Source organism: Pelophylax lessonae (genome assembly GCF_965119305.1).
Source record: "Pelophylax lessonae genome assembly, chromosome: 3".
NCBI classification, from domain to species: domain Eukaryota; kingdom Metazoa; phylum Chordata; class Amphibia; order Anura; family Ranidae; genus Pelophylax; species Pelophylax lessonae.
The window spans coordinates 654,289,221-654,309,778 of record NC_138770.1 but is presented as its reverse complement, the minus strand read 5'-3'; the positions used below and the strand labels follow the sequence as shown (position 1 = coordinate 654,309,778).

Genomic DNA, 20,558 nt, shown 5'->3' with positions numbered 1-20,558 from the left:
GACCTTGCGTTTCGGACATTCGTCCTTGGGTGCATACTGCCCTAAACATAAGTGTCACTCCATGCCCTGTCCAATTACAGCAGCTGTCAGTCTCTCAGTTTGACAGGCTGTGCCGTCAGTAGGGCTAAACGCCAGAGCCCCATTTAATGTAGCTGAATGTCCAGTGTGCATAGGACCTAAAAACAATGAAAAAGCAATTAAAAGTAAAACCCTAATGCGTAACCTCTGCAGCAAATGGGTGCAGTTGGAACTCAAGTGCAGTGATATTACTGGAGTCCTGAAGTACACAAGAATCCAGTTGATAGTAGGGATCCACCGATTATCGGCAAAGCCGATATATTGAGGGTCGATCTGCACTTTCCCCGATATATCAGAATCGGCCCCTGAGGTTACCGATATTGCCAATATTTCGGAAAGTTCTTGTACCGGAGTGATGCCTGCAGCTGGAGGCATCACCCCGGTACCGGCGTCCATAGCCGACAGGTCGGCTGTCTTGTAATGACAACCGATGCGGCTGGGAAGCCACTCAGCTGTCATTACAAGGAGCAGGAGGGGACGGGTCTCCCATCCCACCGGGAGACCCGGGCATCCTACCTGCACGGCCGCCGAAGACCCGATCAAAGTCGCATTCGGCATCACTTCTGGGTGCTCAGTGCCAAATTTAAAAAAAATGTAACTTGGCTTTTGGAAGCTTTTAAGTGCAGAGGAAGGGCCCTTTAGACCCCCAGATCCCTCTACAAGAGTACCCATCAAAGAAAAAAAAATAACATTTTTTTTAAAAAAAAATGTACAAAAATATCGGCTGATATGCATTGACCAAAATATCGGTATTGGCAAAAAAAAAACTGATATCGGTCGATCACTAGTTCATAGGTAAAACGACATCTAACCAAAATTAAAATACAGATTTACAGAAAAAAACAGATTTCAGAAAATTACAACAGCTGCAGATTGAAAAGGAAGGTAATTTTTAATAACATTCAATTACAAAATAACTTTTGTCGCCATTGTATACGCTATATTAATTTTTCTTTATTTTCTATTTTTTTTCCCCTACGAAAGTAGAGTTACCCTTTAAATACACGCAAATTGCAATGCATTTGGAGCACACCTGGAGTGATTTTTGTGGTGTGAGCCAGCTCAGTGTTTATAATAAATACTTCTCAACAAATCCCAAAAAATTCCGTAAACGCCCCCCAATTACCCCAGATCCCCAACTTCTAGAACTTCATCCATCCCTGGCCTACTGTCCATTAAAGCAGAAAAGTCATCCTTTATTTTAGACTAAGTTCTACAAGAAAACAAATGATTGGTTCATACTTTCAGGAATTACCTGAAGAAATAAACATACTGAATAAATCAAATAAATCATGTATGCAGTAAAACGAGACAAACTTCCATGTGGCACGATGATGAGGATGATGATGATGAGCACAGCAACGTTTCTAAAGACGGCCTATCCCTGCATGCATGGCTCATTATCGCCATCTCGTGGTTGTAGCGAGTATTGCAATTACCTCATGGTATTGATGAACATGTTTTCCATAGCAGAATTCGTACTTCCACCAGCCAACACCCTGAGAATGGCATCAGAAAACATACATAAGCAATGCTGTAAATAATGTAAATGATCTCAGAGCAACCAAACAAAGCACACTGCATGCAATAATATTCTGTATATATAAAGACAATGTATAAGTGTTTTTTTTTAAACCTGGCAATCAAAACCATGAATCGTTTCACCTTACTAGCTCATCCTAGCCACCAGAGAGATAGTCACCAAGGCCACAGTACTGGAAATGGCTCTATTACTTAAAGTGGTTGTAAAACTCACTATAGTGTGTACTTGTCTCAGTTAAGAGCACAAAGTGTCATTTCTGTCTGCTACTTCATTCCTCTGCTATCAGCATAAATCCCTTCCGACAGGTTTTCCTGACACCAAGGGAAAAATGGTGACAGTGAAGGGACGTCCAGCTGATTGACAGTCCAAGATCTTTTCCTGTCAGCTGTCAGAGCTCTCCTCACTGAGCTCTGGAAAGTACCTTCAGCTCTCCATCCCCTTTTTTCAGAACTCTCAGACAAGCTTAGAGGTTCAGAACTTTGAACGGCAGAGATTCCAAGCCTTCCGTGTACTATCCAAAACTAAAACAAAAGTTTTGATCAGAATTACACTTTAAAGTGTATGTTTGGGTCGGTGTATATCTGCAACACGTGCACAGTTTCCCACTTTTTGTCTCTTTAAAAGAAGCAGCAAATACAGAAAAGTCTCTGAAGATAAAGATATCCCTCAAGTCCAGGGGCTCATCACAGGCTCTACTGAGAAACCCCTATGTGCCGGTATTCGACAAAGCACTCTTCAACATGATACAAGTCAGAGGTGACACCAGCTGCAATCTAATAAGAAAAGTTGCTTCAACTCAACATGCCAGTGCTTAGCGGAACTAAACCCATCTATTTAAGAGTTTCAAAAGAGCAGTTGCATATCACTCATGTGCCAGGATTGCCAACTGTCACATTTGCTTGTGTTCTCAACCAAACTGTCAAACCATCAAATACGGCTGGAGTCATAACGGATCACATGTGCAGCATCAGGGCAGTTACAGCTCAAACAGAGGCTAATATGGCAACTTCCTTGGCTGAAAGGAATAGGAGAGTTTAGTTCCGCTTTAACTTCCAGTTGTAGGGCTCTTTCACACACGGAGTCCGCCAGGTGGACTCTGTTTTTCTCAGCGAGGGATCAATCCGCCGATCCCCCGCTGAGCAGGCGGATTACAGCTGTGTCTCCACGCTGTGTGCAGAGACACAGCTGTCAGGTCCCTGCTGTTCTCTATGGGGGAATCGGATGGGAACGGACCGTCTGTCCGATCTGCCAGACGAATGGAAAATAGGGTTTCCATCCGTCCGGTTTTGACACATCGGATGTAAGCAAACATGTCTCCGCTGACATCCAATGCCCCATAGAGATGCATGGGGCATCCATTCAGATCCGCCAAAAAAACTGACAGGTGGATCTGAACGGACTCCATGTGTGAAAGGGGCTGTAGGCTGACAACAGTGCCTCTGCTGCACCAAAAGTTCAAGCAGAGTTCACCTCTGCTAAAGTACAGAAGACATCTCCCTCTCCATAACATAAGGAGGAGGTGTCCTGTAGCCCAGCAAAGAAGAAGAACAGGCTGACGATAATGCTCATGATTTCAGTTAAGCAGAGGCAACTGTGTTACCTAAAATCAAGAGCCCACTGGGTTTTTGGCAGATCAACAGGTATTTTATATGTATCTATTGCAATAATAAAAAAAAAAAAAAAAGACAAAACATGGGGAAAAATATTAGTGTACTGAATATTTTCGCTTTTTTTTTTTTATTGCCGAGACATACTCTACCCCACGTGTCAAACACAAGGCCCGCGGGCCAAATCCGGCCCTCCAGGCCATTTCATGTGGCCTTCACACCTCTCCTGCAGCTGCAGAAGAGCTCAAGCCCCTGTACTTTGTGTTTGCTTTCCAACAATGCCTACACCTTTATCCCAGCAGATACACAAGATAAGGGGGGTTCACTGTGATGTAAGAAAGGGTGAGGGACTCAACTTCTGATGGTGGTGAGGCTCTTAACATCTTATGTAAGGGTAGGGGATGCTCTAGACATCTAGTCTTACAGATACAACCGGCCCTTTTGAGGGCAATCATAATGCTGATGCGGCCCGCGATTTTAATTGAGTTTGACACCCCCTACCCAGTGCTAGCTTTGAATACAATCAAGAGATAGCATGGCACTGTACAGATACAATACAAGCCAAAATGTCTTCCTTACCCCATGAAAGCAGTAGGATCCGCTAAGAAACTCTTTGATCAGCTGCTCATCGGTCAGCTTGGAGATGTGTGTGGTTCCCACAGTCACATGCTGCTGAGATCCCACAGTGACCGGCTTGTGAATGGTGGAAAACTTGTCCTTCATGGATGGTTTCTCTTCCTGTAATAACATGTATAAAACATACAATGACAAACATATTCAGAGCATTTTCTTACTTCCCACAGTAGATCCAAGACATGCAAAATCATTCCTGTCTCTGGTGGGTAGCCAAATATTTTCTGGAGGGTGGGGTTGGGCATATGCCTTTATGAGTGCACCCAAAATTTGTGATCATACAGTGGACATTAATGGCTCCATATTTAGGAGCCAATCAGTACATTGTTTAGTCATGTGATCATGCCATTAATTAACTACTTCCAGCTCACCCACAGTAGTTGTACTGCAGGCAGGATCTACAAGCCGATCGATGTACATGTACATCATGCCCGTTCTTCCAGTATGCATGCATGCACCCCCCTGCCGACTCATGCTGTGATTGGATGGACCCCAAACTCACATCCATGTCTTTATGGACTTTGCTTTGTACACTGGTGCGCAGCCATGTTGGAACAGGAAGGGGCCATCTCCCTTTCTGTTGGGAGCATTAACCTCCCTGGATGAAGCATGAGTTTGTTAGCTGATTTCAGCCAATGAGCGGCTGAAGTCAGCTGATCGGCTGTGGCCCATCACTCACAGAGGGGAGATTTACTAAAACTGGAGTGTGCAAAATCTGGTGCAGTTTTGCATGGAAACCAAACCAATCAGATTCCAGGTTTTATGGTCAAAGCTTAAATAAACAAGCAGAAGTTAAAAGCAGAATGGCTGCCATGCAGAGCTACCCCAGATTGTGCACTTTCCAGTGTTAGTAAATCAAACTGCAAAAAACACAGAACTTGGTTTACTGTGAACAGCAATCTGGCAAAGCAGGGAGAAAAACCAGATAGTAAAGTAAAAGCAGCACGCATTACACATTGTTAGGCACACAGTTAATCCCTTGATTGCCCCTAGAGATTAACCTCTTCCTAACCAGTGTCATGATAAGTGTCAGTGTACAGTATTATTACTGTATTAGTGTCACTTATGTCTCGTTTCCACTGAGCAGCACGGTTCGGTACGCTACGCAATTTTTTGCCGTTTTCATTGTGAATGGTACCCTAATTCCGAACTGTACCACTTTTTTGGGGTACCAAGCACATAACATTGCATACATTAACAGAGAACCGTCGATCACAGCTTTCCGGCTACACCATGCCTATAATGAAAGGATACTATTGGCAGTGGAAACACAAGGTGTACAGTTCCGTACCGTACTGAACCGAACCGTACTCAGTGGAAACAAGGCATTAGTGTACCTCCCAGCAAGAGTCTGTTAGTGCCAGATTGTCCACCACCCTATCACAGTCACACTATAACCACTTGACCGCCAGAAGATTTAACCCACTTCATGAGCAGGCCATTTTTAAGCTTTTTGGCACTGTGTTACCTTAACTGACAACTGCGCGTCATAGAACGCTGTACTCAAACTACATTTAGATCATGTTTTTCCACAAATCGAGCTTTCTATTGGAAGTATTTGATCACCATTGGGATTTTTTGAGCTATAAACGAAAAAAGTCCGACAATTTTGAAAAAAAAAAAAACATAATTTGTTACTTTCTGCTACAGATCTTTGGTTAAAAAAAAAAAAAAAAAATTCATATTCAATAAACTTTTTTTTTTAAATCTAATTTCTTTATAAATTTAGGCCAATATGTATTCTGCTACATCTTTGGTAAAAAAAAAAAAAAAAATCCCAATAAGAGTATGTTGGTTGTTTTTTTACGAAAGTTAAGGTGTCTACAAACTATGGGAAATATACTTACATAGTTACATAAATAGTTACATAGTAGGTGAGGTTGAATAAAGACAATAGTCCATCCAGTTCAACCTGTGTAGGTGTGTGTGGCTGTAATCATCTCACATAGCCCTGAAATCATTTTTTTTTATACTAGTAATGGTGACGATCAGCGACTTGTAACAGGACAGTAATAGTATGGTAGGCAGCCTGACACTGACACTTTGTGGGAACCAGTGACGCCAATACAGTGATTAGTGCTAAAAATAAGCACTGTCACTGTACTAATGACACTGGCTGGGAAGGTGTTAAAACATCTAGGGTGATCAAAGGGTTAAATGTGTGCCTAACCAGTGTTTATGTGTGTACTGTGTGGTGCTTTGACTAAGGGATGTGATGGTTTTTAATCCCCGCTTTGCAGGGAAGCAAAAACCACCACATCCCCACTGACTGGACAGAGCTCTGTATGGTTTACATACAGTGCCTTGAAAAAGTATTCATACCCCATGAAATTTTCCACATTTTGTCATGTTACAAACAAAAACATAAAATGTCTTATTGGGATTGTATGTGATAGACCCACACAAAGTGGCATAGAATTGTAAAGTGGAAGGAAAATGATAAATGGTTTTCAAAATTCTTCACATAAAATATCTGACAAGTGTGGTGTGCATTTGTATTCACCCCCCTGAGTCAATACTTTGTAGAACCGCCTATTACTGCAATTCCAGCTGCAACTCCTTTTTGGGGATGTCTCTACCAGCTTTGCACATCTAGAGTGTGACATTTTTGCCCATTCTTCTTTCAAAAATAGCTCAAGCTCTGTCAGATTGGATGAAGAGCGTCTGTGAACAGCAATTTTCAAGTTTTGTCACAGATTCTCAATTGGATTTAAGTCTGGACTTTGACTGGGCCATTCTAACACATAAATATGCTTTGATGTAAACCATTCCATTGTAGCTCTGGCTGTACGTTTAGGGTTGTCCTGCTGGAAGGTGAACCTCCGCCCCAGTCTCAAGTCTTTTGCAGTGGAAATACACTTTATGAAGAATATATGTTGAATTGTCACAAAGCCTTTATATTTTCTCTAAGTGTGGACAGATAACCCCCACAGGTCCAACCAGGAGATCTATCAACAAGGAGGCCATGAAAGAAGAGACTTCTGCTAAGAAAATAGGACTGTTCAATTTAAGTAGAAGTAAAAAAATATTAATATGTCCTTGTAATAATTATTCCTTCCTTTCTCTCTGCTATTACAATTTTATAGTACCTACTCTATCTCAGGAGCGAGCAAGAGAGGATAGCTACATTCCTACATACAGAGTAACTAGGTTGAATAACACTGCTGCCCTCTAACAGGAAGTCGGATCACAGAAAACAAAAAAAAAAAAAAAACCCCAAAAACTTCAAAACCAAACCAAAAACAACAAAAAAAACAAACCCAACTCAAAAAACAAAACCTAAACCAAAAAAAAAAAAAACCACCCAAAAACACCAAAACATAAAAAAACAAAAACAAAACTAAACTTGATAGAAAGGATTTTTTTTTTTCTAAAGGTCATCTTTTAAGTTCGTTTTTCGGGTGGAGTAACAATTTTCCCACTCCTGCGGCTCTCCCTCCCAATAACACCCCCCCCCCCCCGTGACAGCAGACCAGGGATCCTCTACCCACACCCCCTGTTCAAAATATGAAAAGAGTTCTGTGAACGAATGCATACAAGTTCCGTCAGCCTCTGCGGGTGTTGGATTGTAGTTCTCAATGAGCTGCGAGGGAGCTGGTGAGCACTCATAGTCCATTGAGCTTCCTGACATTCAGTAACTGCCTGCCCGTATCAGAGGTACAGGCAGACCGCTACACTGACCGTCTGCAAGAGCTGGACACTGCACACTCGGTCTGCTGATCACTGGTGCAATGCTTTACAGGACCCTAAAAAAAAAAAAAAAAATATGCATTTATTATTTAAAAAGGTAAACTTGGGTGTGATGGGCCGGGTTGAAAATGGTGCTCCTGCCTAAGCTACTATACATGCTCTGGCATTCTCCAACATACCTCCCTCTTAAGCACTTCCTTCAGTTAGAGTCCCTCCTCAAGCCCTTCATCGGGGGTCCAATAGACATGTACTTGCCTGGTGCAAACTTAAGAATCCCACTGACCTGGGGGGGGGGGTGGGGCTACCCGACTTCAATCTCTACTATCTGGCGGCCCAGCTCTCACAGCTCTTCCACCTTAACGCTGACAGGTCGAGGGTTCCTGGCCCCCATTTGGACGCCTGCATCCAAGCCCCCCCTGTCCATTGTAGTGATGGACCTCTGTGGAGCGGAGACGTGAGGCGATCGTAAATCTATGCTATTCCACTATAGACTGATTAGGGATGTGGTGTCCGCTAAGCTGGCTCTTCCCCTACTTCACGACCATACGCCCCTATGGTATAATCCCTGAATTCCATTCCATCCCAGATGCGTATGTGTGGGCCCAGTTCAGAATCATTTTTTTCTCCAATATCCTCGACTGTGACAGACGCTTAAGCCACTTAGTGCCATTGCCCCAGTTCCTATATTGGAAGTTGTCCAGAGCTCGGATCCTAAGTATCTTATCTCGATCCTATGTGACATGTTACACACGCCAGCCTCTAGGGTACTTGCATATGCCTCCAAGGTTAGGTGGGAGGATGATGTGGGTAGACTGGAAGATGATGAGTGGAGCGATGCACTTGACACCTGTAAATTGGCTTCTCCCTAAGCTGTCCGATCGCCTCACCCAGCTATATATTCTCCACCGCACTTACCTCACCTCCCTCATGACGGCAAGATACAGACATGACTCCTCATGTCCCATGTGCCAGTTGGATCGAGGAACTTTCTTCCATCTTATGTGGAGCTGTCCGGAGCTACGGGGATACTGGACGCAAGTCGTCAGGTTCCTACACGACACTATGGGCTCCCCCCTGTCGCTGCACCCCAAGCCATGTTTATTGGGGATCTTCCCCGATACTAGCGTAGACAAATTCACCACCCTCTTTCTCCATGAGATGCTGTTTCTTGCCAGACAGATGGTGGCATGTCAATGGATGCATGATAAACCCCCCACATTTCACGACATGCTGCGGGAGGTCAACAACACGGTGCCCTACAAAAAGCTACTATATACTCACCGAGGCTGCCCTACCAAATTCAATAAAATATGGGACAGGTGGCTGCAGGCTCCAGAAACGTGTATTTGAGTACTAAGTGACTAATATGCAGAGTACGCTGCTGCCTTCTTATGTCATATACTTGCAACCTTGTCTTGATTATGTTTGGCTATTTCCTTTTTGCCCTGCCTATGATTGATGTACCCAGGTATATTTTGAAATTCTATGCTCTGCTGTGTTCTCATGGTTTTTATCTTGTTTATTCACTTGTATGTCTTTTTTTTCAATAAAAGAACTCGTTTGATTTAAAAAAAAAAAAAAGGTAAATTTATCCTTAAATCTGAAGTGTACATACTTAAGTAGAATTTTTTCTTTCCACAGTATAGTGCTTGCATTACTGTGTATGTACTACGACCTACTGCAGAGCAAACAAGTGATTCAGCCCTAAACAATTACCTCTTTGTTGGGTTTAATAGGTGACTTTAGTGTCTCTTGTTGCTGTTCAAGCTTTTCCAGACTCTGAGGCCTTAGGGGTGACCCTGACAATGACTGGCAAAAAATATCATTTATAGGGGAGGTTTTAAACCTGTGAAAGAGAGAGAAAAGGGTTAAAATAAGCAAAAGTCATAGAAATGGGAGGTTGTGTGTCATTTTAACTTTTTTTTTTGCATTTTTTTTTTATGATTATTAAATTTTTTCACCTGATGAAGACTTTTTGTTTTACAAAGAAACATTTATGATACAACAAAAATCATTTCTACAGCTTACTTTGTATCTTTTGTCTTATTAAAAAAAAGCTAGTCCTGAACCTTCACTGCTGTGATGGCTCACCAAGTTCTAAAAACAACGGCCTTCCTTCAATAAATGTCATCAAAATGGCAATGCCATATATTAAAAGTAGACAAGTGCTCCATCTGCTGGCTCTATAACAGAATGCATTCATGCTATTATGCAATATTTCATATTTAACCACGTCGGAAGATTTTACCCCCTTTATAACCAGGCCATTTTTTTTGCTATTCTCCACTGCGCAACTGGTAATTGTGCGGTCTTCTAACACTGTACGCAAACAAAATTTTCATGATTTTTTCAAACAAAATAGAGCTTTATTTTGGTGGTATTTGATCACCTCTGCAGGTTTTTTTTTTTTTTTTAAAGCTAAAAAAAAAAAAAAAAAAATACTGACAATTTTGAAAAAACAAAAATAATATTTTTTACTTTCAGCTAATAAAAATATCCAATAAAAAAATAAAATGTATAAAAAAAAAAACAAATTCTGCATCAATTTAGGCCAATATAGAGAAATATATATATATATATATATATATATATATATATATATATATATATATATATATATATATATACACACACACACACACACACACACACACACACATATATATATAAATAATACAGTCATGTACACAATTTTCATATTTTTAAATGAATACATTTAAAGAAGTAGACCAAGAAGTATTCCCCAAAAAAAAAAAAAAAAAAATTTTCATGCTTTTAGGCCAATTTGTATTTTGCTACAAATTTTTGTTGCACAAAAAAAAAATCGTAATAAGCGTATTTTGATTGGTTTGCGCAAAAGTTATCGCGTCTACAAACTAGGGGAAAGATTTATGTCATTTTTATTTAATTATTTTTTACTAGTAATGGCGGCGATCTGAGATTTTTAGCGGGACTGCAACATTGTGGCGGACAGATCGGACCCCTAACTGACATTTTTAACACTTTTGGGAGGACCAGTGACATTACTACAGTAATCAGTGCTAAAAATATGCAGTTTCTGTAATAATGAGACTGGGAGGGAAGGGTTAACCTAGGGGTGATGAAAGGGTTAAATGTGAGCCTAGGGGAGTATTTACCAACTATGGGGGGAGGGGCTTGTAAAATTACCATAGGTACCTGTGGTCATATATAGGAGGATCACAAGCGCTCTGATTATTTCAGAGAGAACAACGGTCTGATGTTTAGTAATGAGACTGGGAGGGAAGGGGTTAACCTAGGCATGATCAAAGGGTTAAATGTGAGCCTAGGGGAGTATTTACCAACTATGGGGGGAGGGGCTTGTAAAATGACTATCGGACCTGTGGTCATATATAGGAGGATCACAGGCGCTCTGTGATTATTTCAGAGAGAACAACGGTCTGATGTGTTTACAATGGCACCCAGTGCCCTGGAGCAATTGGTGCCGCCGGTCTCGTGCATCAGCATCCTCACTGCCTAGTGGGGGCAGGGGTGCGCTCGCCCCTAGGACCGCTACCGTGAGTCAAAGTACCCCCTACGTCGGTTCGCGCAGCTGCGCAAGCCTCCCGCAGTAAATCTGCGGTGGGCAGTCAATAAGCGGTTAAAAAAAGTTCTCTCCCCCCTTCTATGCTGGCCAACCTGTGTAAAAAAAAAAAAAAAAAAAAAAAAAGGATGTGACCTGGCAGCACCTATGGTGAACTCACCTGTACTTTGGATGAGTGCACAGTAGTGGTGTCAAAATGATAACTTCATATTCACAGGTGATAACTTCTGCTACAGACAAGATCTCATGCTTGGCCTCCGGGTGGCATATATACATGACTGTACTGCTTCGTGGTAAGTTCTGTTTTAAGCTGCACGGTGTTCCGTCACTCATTTCCAATGGATAGTACGGAGTCATCTGTCCTTCAATATTTTTAGTGGGGATCTGAAAATAAAACAATGTTGAGAAAAATGAAGTGTGTATCAGAAAAAGAAGGGTCTTGGAGAAAAGTTGAAGGGTGAACACAAATTGAAAAGAGCAGCCTGACTAAAGAGCCAGCCACAACAAAACACCGATGGACACAAACTCCTCCCTCACTCCCAAAAGATTTTAATTGTATAGATCTACATCGGAGGGAGGAATTTGTGTAGGTAGTTGTTGCATCAAAGTTAAGGCTGCCATTGATGTCTTGAATTTCTGCTGAACCTGATGAAATTGGAGCTGTGGGTGGCCCCTCTCAGCACCGTCCAGATCAATGTGGTCTATCTTTAATCAACTTCTGTTGAAAGAGAGGGGTGGAAAATTGCCACAGTCACTGTTTAGGTTTTCTGACGCTGATTAGCGAGGATGGAGGAATCTAAAAAATTTCTCTTAACCACTTAAAGCGGAGTTCTGGCCTTGGGGGTGAATTTTAGATGAAAATACCCCCGGGACAGTCAGGGCTAGTACATTCCACAATAGATAGCCTCTGAACTGTCCCGGGTCGCACTTACTTGTAAGAAGAAATACTTACCTTGAAAATTTCTTCTCCAGCGCTGCCATCTCAGGTGTGGGCAGCTGAAGCCAGCACGTTCTCTTCTGCCTCCTCTTCGGTGACGTTGGAGTCCCAGAATGCCCTGCATCAGCCCCGCTCGTCCCTTCCGGTGCAGGCGCGGCATCCCTGCACAGTTTCTGGGCATGCCCAGAAGCTGCTTAGCAGGGAATGCCACGCTTGCACCGGAAGGGACGAGCGGGGCCGGTGCAGGTGCATTGACTCCTCCTGGGAGTGATGATGTTCAGCTCCCAGGAGTCATCGCAAGCCGGAAGTGACGGCGCAGGCCGCGGCCGCAGAGGGAGGAAGGGGAGTATATTTTCTTCAATATCAAGGTAAGTGAACAAAAACAATAAAAAATATCGGGAGCATCCATTTTATTTTCAGGTGACCCTCAGCAAGCGGATGGCCCAAAATAATTTTTTTTTTTTTCGATTTTGAGGCCGGAACTCCGCTTTAAAGGACCAGGCCCATTTCTGACACTTGTTGTTTACAAGGTAAAATCAGTATTTTTTGCTAGAAACTTTTTTAGAACCCCCCAACATTATAAATATTTTTTTTAGCAGAGACCCTAGAGAATAAAATGGAGATTGCTGCAATACTTTGTCACACCAGATTTGCTCAGCGGTATTACAAACGCAATTTCTTTTGAAAAAATACACTTTTTGAATTAAAAAAATAAGAACAGTAAAGTTAGCCAAATTTTATTTTCTAATGTTGTGAAAGAGAATGTTACGCCAAGTAAATAGATACCCAACATTCCATGACTCAAAATTGTGCACACTCATTGAATGGCGATAAACATTGGTACTTAAAAATCTCCATAGGCGACGTTATAAAAATGTCTACAGGTTACCAGTTTAGAGTTACAGAGGAGGTCTTGGGCTAGAATTATTGCTCTCGCTTTAACGATTGCAGCGATATCTCACATGTGTGGTTTGAATACCATTTACATATGTGGGCGCGACTTACATATGCGTTCACTTCTGCACGCGAGCTCAGAGGGACGGGGCGCTTTAAAGTTATCTATTTTACCTTTATTTTTACACTGTCCCTTTAAAAACTGAATTTTTGTGAAATCTTACCTGTAAAATTCCTTTCTCTGAGTCCTCCGACAGTCGCCGCCTCCTCTAAGTCATCACTGTGGGGTATTGTCTTCCTATCCGTAGGAATAGCTAGGCATATAGACTTAGTCCAAAGACAAAAGGCATTAGCATATACACACCCATGGGGGCTGTCCCATCCGGTCAATACCCCCCCTGCATCACCACTCCCAACTCAGTTTGGTAGCATAGCAGTAGGTAATTAGAACCCCAAAAGAGGGGCGGGGGCGGCGACTGTCGGAGGACTCAGAGAAAGGAATTTTACAGGTAATATTTTACAAAAATTCAGTTTTCTCTTACGTCCTCCGACAGTCGCCGCCTCCTCTAAGTCATCACTGTTGGGATGTACCAAAGCAGTATAGACATGAGGGGTGGGAGACGCAACCGTAGAAAAGGCAACGCAGTACCCACATCAGAGAAAGGAATCTTACATGCACCGTAAGAGAACCAACTGGGCAACAGAAAAAACAATGCTCAACAGGAGCAACAGCCCAGGAAAGCAAATGCCAACAGCCAGGGACCCAGAGAAAAAAATTCAAGGGTCCATCATGGCACAGCCGCACTGAGAACTATACGGCCAAAAGAAGCATCAGCTGATGCCAGAACGTGAAGTGTGCACCGACGACCAAGTCGCAGCCTTGCACACCTGGGCCACCGAGGCCCGATGCCAACAGGCCCAGGAAGTACTCAAAGACCTGGTAGAGTGCGCATTAACAGGGAAGGGTGGAACACGTCCCTTCAAAGCTTAAGCATGCTCAATGGTCTGTCTGATCCATTTGGCAATAGTTGCTGCGGACGCAGCCATGCCCTTCCGAGATCCCTCAGGAAGGACAAAGAGGGAATCCGTCTTCCGAAAGGATTCCATAGACAGGTAAACCCTGATCGCCCTGACAACATCCAAGGAATGCCAAGCAATCTCCTTTGGATGCTTAGGCTTCGTACAAAGCGAAGGCAGGACAATGTCCTCATTAAGGTGAAATTCAGAGATCACCTTGGGAAGGAAGGATGGGGGTGGTCGCAAAACCACCTTATCCTTGTGAATTATCAAGTAAGGGGAGCGGCAAGACAACGCCGCCAGCTCCGACACTGCGAGCCGAAGTGATCGCCACCAGAAAAGCAACCTTTTTGGACAGCAGAGGCAACGATATCTCCCTGATGTTTTCAAAGGGAGCACGTTGCAACGCGGACAAAACCAAGTTCAAGTCCCATGGAGGTAAGGGCTCCTTCCTGGGAATGAAGGTGCGCACCAAGGAATGAGACGCCACAGGGCGTTGGAAAAAGGACAGCCAGTGCAGACACCTGGCCCTTTATCGTGGCCAGCGCCAGGCGCTGATCCACTCCAGACTGGAGGAAAGCCAAGATTCTCGACACCGAGTAAGAGCGAGGGGAGAACCCCCTGGACTCACACCAGGTGAAATAGGCTTTCCAGGTACGGTAATAGATCTTACCAGAGGAGGATTTCCTAGCCTTGATTAGGGTAGGAATAACCTCAGGGGATAGACCCTTGTCCTTCAAGACCTGGGTCTCAACAGCCAGGCCATTAAAGCCAGCGACTGTAAAGCAGGATGGAAGATCGGACCTTGAGACAGGAGATCTTCCCGCAGAGGCAGGCGCCACAGAGGCGCCACTGCCAGGTAAACAACGTTGGCGTACCAGGACCGGCGAGGCGCCACCAGAATTACCATGTGCGGTTCCGAGACCAACCTGCGAAGGAACCGGGATAGTAACTCGGAGGAAAGGCATACATAAGACGATACTGATGCCAAGGGGCCACCAACGCATCCGAGGGGTCCGCCAACAGACCGGTTGCCCAGGACTCCACCCCAGCCCGACAGGCTGGCGTCCGTGGAAACCACTGTCCACACCAACGGATGGAAGGACTTGCCTTCCGCCACCGACGGGGACTGGATCCACCATAGAAGAGCCAATCTGGTCTGGCGACTCAGGGAGACATCCAGATCCAAGGACTGAGGAAGTCTGTCCCACCTGGCCAGGATCTCCGCCTGGAGAGCCCGCGTGTGGAACTGGGCAAAAGGTATCGCCTCGAAGGCCGACACCATCAACCCCAGGCCCCGCATGCAGGTCCTGAGTGACGAGGACGGATTGTCCCTGATGGACCCGAGTTCGTCCCATAAAGTCCGGAGCTTGTCCTCCGGCAAGAACACTTTTGCCTGAGCGGAGTCCAGAACCATTCCCAGATAGGGAAGGCGAAGCGACGGGGACAACGCTGATTTTTGAACGTTGATGGTCCATACGAACTCCTGGAGCGTCTGCACCGTGATGGACAGATCGCGCACAAGGTCCTGGCTGGCACGCGATCTCAGAAGCAGATCGTCCAGATACCCCAGGACCGCAATGCCCTGGGCCCGCAGCAGGCCCAGGACCAGTGCCAACACTTTGGTAAACACCCTTGGAGCCGAAGCGAGACCGAAAGGTAACGCCACAAACTGGTAGTGGTCCTCTGCGATAGCAAACCGAAGGTACCTCTGATGACCCTCGAAAATGGGGATGTGCAGGTACGCATCCTTCAGATCTATCGAAGCCAGGAATTCTCCTGGACTCAAGGAGTCCACAACCGAACGGAGAGACTCCATTCGAAACTTCCGAACATGCACGAATCGCTTCAGCGCTTTCAGGTCCAGAATAGGACGCACTTTGCCCTCCTTCCTGGGCACAGTGAACAGATTCGAATAAAACCCCCGAAACCTGTCCCGATGAGGCACCGGGACAATCACTCCCTGAGCAAGCAGGTCCTGCACCGCTTGATGCAAGTCCTGCAGACGCCCCGGAAGCAGATGGAGATTGGAGGGAAAGAATCTGTCCGCCGGCCGGGAAAGGAATTCGATCTTGTAACCTGATCGAACGATTTCCTGGACCCACTTGTCCAATATCCGGAGCAGCCAAGGTTGGAGGAAACCGCGCAAACGTCCCCCCACCCCTGAAATGGGTGAGGGCGCCCCTTCAGGCAGAGGTGGAATGTCCCGCCGAGCCGGCATTGCCGGACTTCTGCTTACCCGCCTAGGGTTTCTTCTGGTTGCCCTGGGCCTTGAAGGGCTTGCCCTTGGATTGGTTTCCGAAAGGAACGAAAGGACCCCTGATTGGATTTAGGCGCAGAACTCCACTTGCCTCGGAAAGACTTGTTCTTCGGGTTCTGGGGCAGCATAGTGCTCTTGCCCCCCGTGACGCCCTTCACCAGGGTATCCAACGCCTCGCCAAAAAGGCGAGAGCCAGCATAGGGAAAATCAGCAACTGTTTTCCGTGAGGACTGGTCGGCCGACCAGCTCTTCAGCCATATCAGTCTCCGGTTAAGTACCGCGACACTAGAGAGGCAAGCCACCAAGGGAGCCTCATTTAAGGCTGCATCACACAAATACATGACTCCTTGGTGGATCTGATCCAACATTTCCAGTCGGGCAGGCGGTACGTCATCAGACACTAGATTGCTTCTAAGCACCTTAGTCCAATCAGCCACCACCTGAGCCACCAGAACGGACGCGAAAACGGGTTTGAGCAACGAACCCGCCACCGTATAAGAATGGTGGGCTAGAGACTCCAACCGCCGGTCCGTGGGATCCCGGGAAAACCGGGGTATCTTCAGTAGGAACCAAGGTAGCCTTGTTCAACACGGCCACAGTGTGGTCTACCTGTGGAGGCACACACCATCGTGATTCCGTAGCCGGCGCAAAAGGATAACGGAATTTTTGTAAAATCTTACCTGTAAAATTCCTTTCTCTGAGTCCTCCGACAGTCGCCGCCATCTTCATATTTGTCACAATGGGTATTAGACTTTGCTCCGAAGGAGTAGCTAGGCAACAGAATATGTTAATATAAAAGCTTTTAACATATCCCACCCCCAGGGGGTGGTCCCCTCAGTCAATACCCTCCTACTTCCTGTATCCATACTTCAGTTTCAGTGGAATAGCAGTAGAGTATACAACCAACCCCAAAAGAGGGGCGGGGACGGCGACTGTCGGAGGACTCAGAGAAAGGAATTTTACAGGCAAGATTTTACAAAAATTCCGTTTTCTCTTTCGTCCGCCGACAGTCGCCGCCATCTTCATATTCGTCACAATGGGGAAGTCCCAAAGCAGTGCAAACATGAGGGGTGGGAAACACAGCCATGCCTAAGGCAACGCAGTCTCCACATCAAAGAAAGGAACCTTACCAAAGGAAGGAAACCAGCTGGGCAACATGAGAAAAACTTGCTCAACAGAAGCAATAACCCAGGAAAACAAATAACCTAGGGATAAAAACATATATCCCAAACAGCCAAGGAGCCCAATACAAGGGGCTCTAAGGAACCGCCGCACTAAGAACCTTGCGGCCAAAGGAAGCATCTGCCGATGCCTGAACATCCACTCTGTAGAATTTTGTGAAGGTGTGCACGGTCGACCAAGTCGCGGCCTTACACACCTGGGCCACAGAAGCCCCATGACGACAGGCCCAAGACGTACTCAGAGATCTGGTAGAGTGCGCCTTCACAGGCACAGGGGGAACTTTCCCCTTCAAAGCATAGGCCTGTTCAACAGTCTGTCTGATCCATTTGGCGATGGTAGAAGCCGACGCCGCCATGCCCTTCCGAGGTCCCTCAGGAAGGACAAACAAGGAATCAGACTTGCGGAAAGATTCAGCCGATTTCAGGTAAACCCTAATCGCCCGAACAACATCCAAGGAATGCAGCTCCACCTCCTTCGGATGTTTGGGCTTCACGCAGAGCGAAGGCAGGACAATATCCTCATTGAGGTGAAAATCCGAAACTCTTTTCGGAAGAAAAGAAGGGTTAGGTCTCAAGAACACCTTATCTAGATGGATGACCAGATACGGAGACTTGCAGGACAAAGCTGCCAGCTCCGAAACCCTGCGAGCCGAAGTGATCGCCACCAAAAAGGCGACTTTTTTGGACAACATGGACAACGAGATCTTCCTGATCTGTTCAAAGGGAGCATGTTGTAGCACGGACAGAACAAGATTCAAGTCCCAAGGAGGCAGAGGTTCCCTCCTAGGAGGGACCAGATGTCGCACCCCTTGCATAAAAGTACTAACCAAGGAGTTAGACGCCACAGGACGTTGAAAAAGAACGGCCAGCGCAGACACCTGACCCTTGACCGTAGCCAGCGCCAAACGCTGGTCGACACCCGTTTGAAGGAAGGACAACACCCTAGACACCGAGTATGTGCGAGGTGAAAACCCCCTGGACTCACACCAGGCAAAATAGGCCTTCCAAGTACGGTAATAGACCTTCCCCGAGGAAGATTTCCTCGTGTTGATCAAAGTGTGAATGACCTCCGGGCAGAGACCCCTATCCTTCAGGACCTCGGTCTCAACAGCCAGGCCGTCAAAGACAGCGACTGTAAAGCAAGATGGAATATCGGCCCTTGAGACAGGAGATCATCTCGAAGAGGCAGACGCCACGGGGCGTCGACCGCCAGATTCACGAGGTCCGCGTACCAGGACCGGCGAGGCCAGTCCGGCGCCACTAGAATCACCGTGTTGCGTTCCGAGTGCAACCTGCGAAGGAACCTGGACAGCAATTGAATCGGTGGAAACGCATACATCAGTCGGTACTGATGCCACGGAGCTACCAACGCGTCTGACGCGTCTGCCCGAGGATCGCGAGACCTTGCCACGAACCTTTTCACCTTGTTGTTCAGACGAGACGCGAACAGGTCCACATCTGGAAGACCCCACTTCGCGCACAACTTCTGAAAGACATCCGGGTGGAGAGACCATTCCCCCTGGTCCAGGGTCTGGCGGCTCAGATAATCCGCCTGCCAGTTCTCCACCCCAGGAATGTGAACTGCCGATATCGCCGGGACGTGAGTCTCGGCCCAAGACAGAATGTCGGCTACTTCCCGAGCCGCACGGGCACTCCTGGTGCCCCCTTGGTGGTTGATGTAAGCCACCGACGTGGCATTGTCCGTCTGCACCCGAACCGGACAGCCCTGTAGTCTGTCCGTCCAACGTTGAAGGCAGAGATTTATCGCCCACAATTCCAGAATGTTGATCGGAAGGGAGGATTCCTCCTCCGAGCAAGTCCCCTGGGCGGACAGAACGCCCAGAACACCACCCCAGCCCGACAGGCTGGCATCCGTGGTGATCACCGTCCAAGAAAGACGACGAAAAGACTTGCCCCCCGACACCGTAGGGGACTGGAGCCACCACAGAAGATCCCTTCTGGTGCGATGGCTCAATGAAATCTGAAGATCCAGAGATTGTGGTCGCCCGTCCCACCTGGACAGGATCTCCGCTTGGAGACCCCGCGTGTGAAACTGGGCGAATGGAATCGCCTCGAAAGCCGAGACCATCAACCCCAGACATCTCATGCACGTCCGGAGTGACGAGCACGGAACGTCCCTGAGGGACCTGACTTCCTCCTGAAGAGTCCCGAGCTTGTCGTCCGGCAAGAAGACCTTCGCCTGGACTGAGTCCAGGATCATTCCCAGGTAGGGAAGTCGAACCGACGGACCCAGCGTCGATTTCGGAAAATTTATCGTCCAACCAAACTCCTGTAGAGTTTGCAACGTGACGGACAGGTCCTTCTCCAGACCCTGCCTGGTCGCGGACCGAACCAGAATATCGTCCAGATACCCCAGGACAGAGATGCCCTGGGCTCTCAATAAGGCCAGAACCGGTGCAAGCACCTTGGTAAACACCCGCGGAGCCGAATCGAGACCAAAAGGTAACGCCACGAACTGGTAGTGATCCTCCGCAATGGCGAATCAAAGGTACCTCGAAAATGGGGATGTGAAGGTACGCATCCTTCAAATCGATGGAGGCCATGAATTCTCCTGGAACCAGGGCAGCCACCACCGACCGCAGGGATTCCATGCGGAACTTGCGAACCCGCACAAAGCGGTTCAGAGCCTTCAAGTCCAGGATCGGACGAACCTTGCCCTCCTTCCTGGGCACGGTGAACAGATTGGAATAGAACCCCCGAAATCTGTCCCGATGAGGAACCGGAACCACCACTCCCTGAGCCCTCAGGTCCGGCACCGCTAGGTGCAGATCCCGCAAACGCTCCGGAGACAGTTGAAGATTTGAGGGAAAGAATCTGCTCTCCGGCCGAGAGAGAAACTCGATCTTGTAGCCAGATCGAACGATTTCCTGAACCCACCTGTCCCGAACACGGGCCAGCCATGGAAGCGGAAAATCGAGCAAGCGTCCCCCCACCCCAGAACCGGGTGAGGGCGCCCCTTCAGGCCGCACTGTTGTGGGCAGCGGATCCGGACTGGCCGGATTTCTGCTTTCCTGTCCACGGCTTCTTTTGGGAGCCCTGACCTTTGAATGGCTTGCCCTTATAGTGCGACCGAAAGGCACGAAAGGACCCCTGAGAGGGTCGAAAGGAAGCATGCTTCTTACCAGGAGCCGCCTT

General features: G+C 46.6%; 1 protein-coding gene across 1 annotated transcript in view; it reads right to left on the bottom strand.

Moving 5' to 3' along the window:
• ERLEC1 (endoplasmic reticulum lectin 1) overlaps window positions 1-20,558 on the bottom strand; it is a 57,954-nt gene that overhangs the window by 10,776 nt on the left and 26,620 nt on the right. The window contains exons 7-10 of the mRNA XM_082249456.1: window positions 11,274-11,497; window positions 9,268-9,397; window positions 3,808-3,966; window positions 1,518-1,577 (exon numbers count right to left, since the gene is read on the bottom strand). Of these exons, the coding sequence (XP_082105582.1) occupies window positions 1,518-1,577; window positions 3,808-3,966; window positions 9,268-9,397; window positions 11,274-11,497 (573 nt within the window). The remainder of the gene's footprint in view (window positions 1-1,517; window positions 1,578-3,807; window positions 3,967-9,267; window positions 9,398-11,273; window positions 11,498-20,558) is intronic.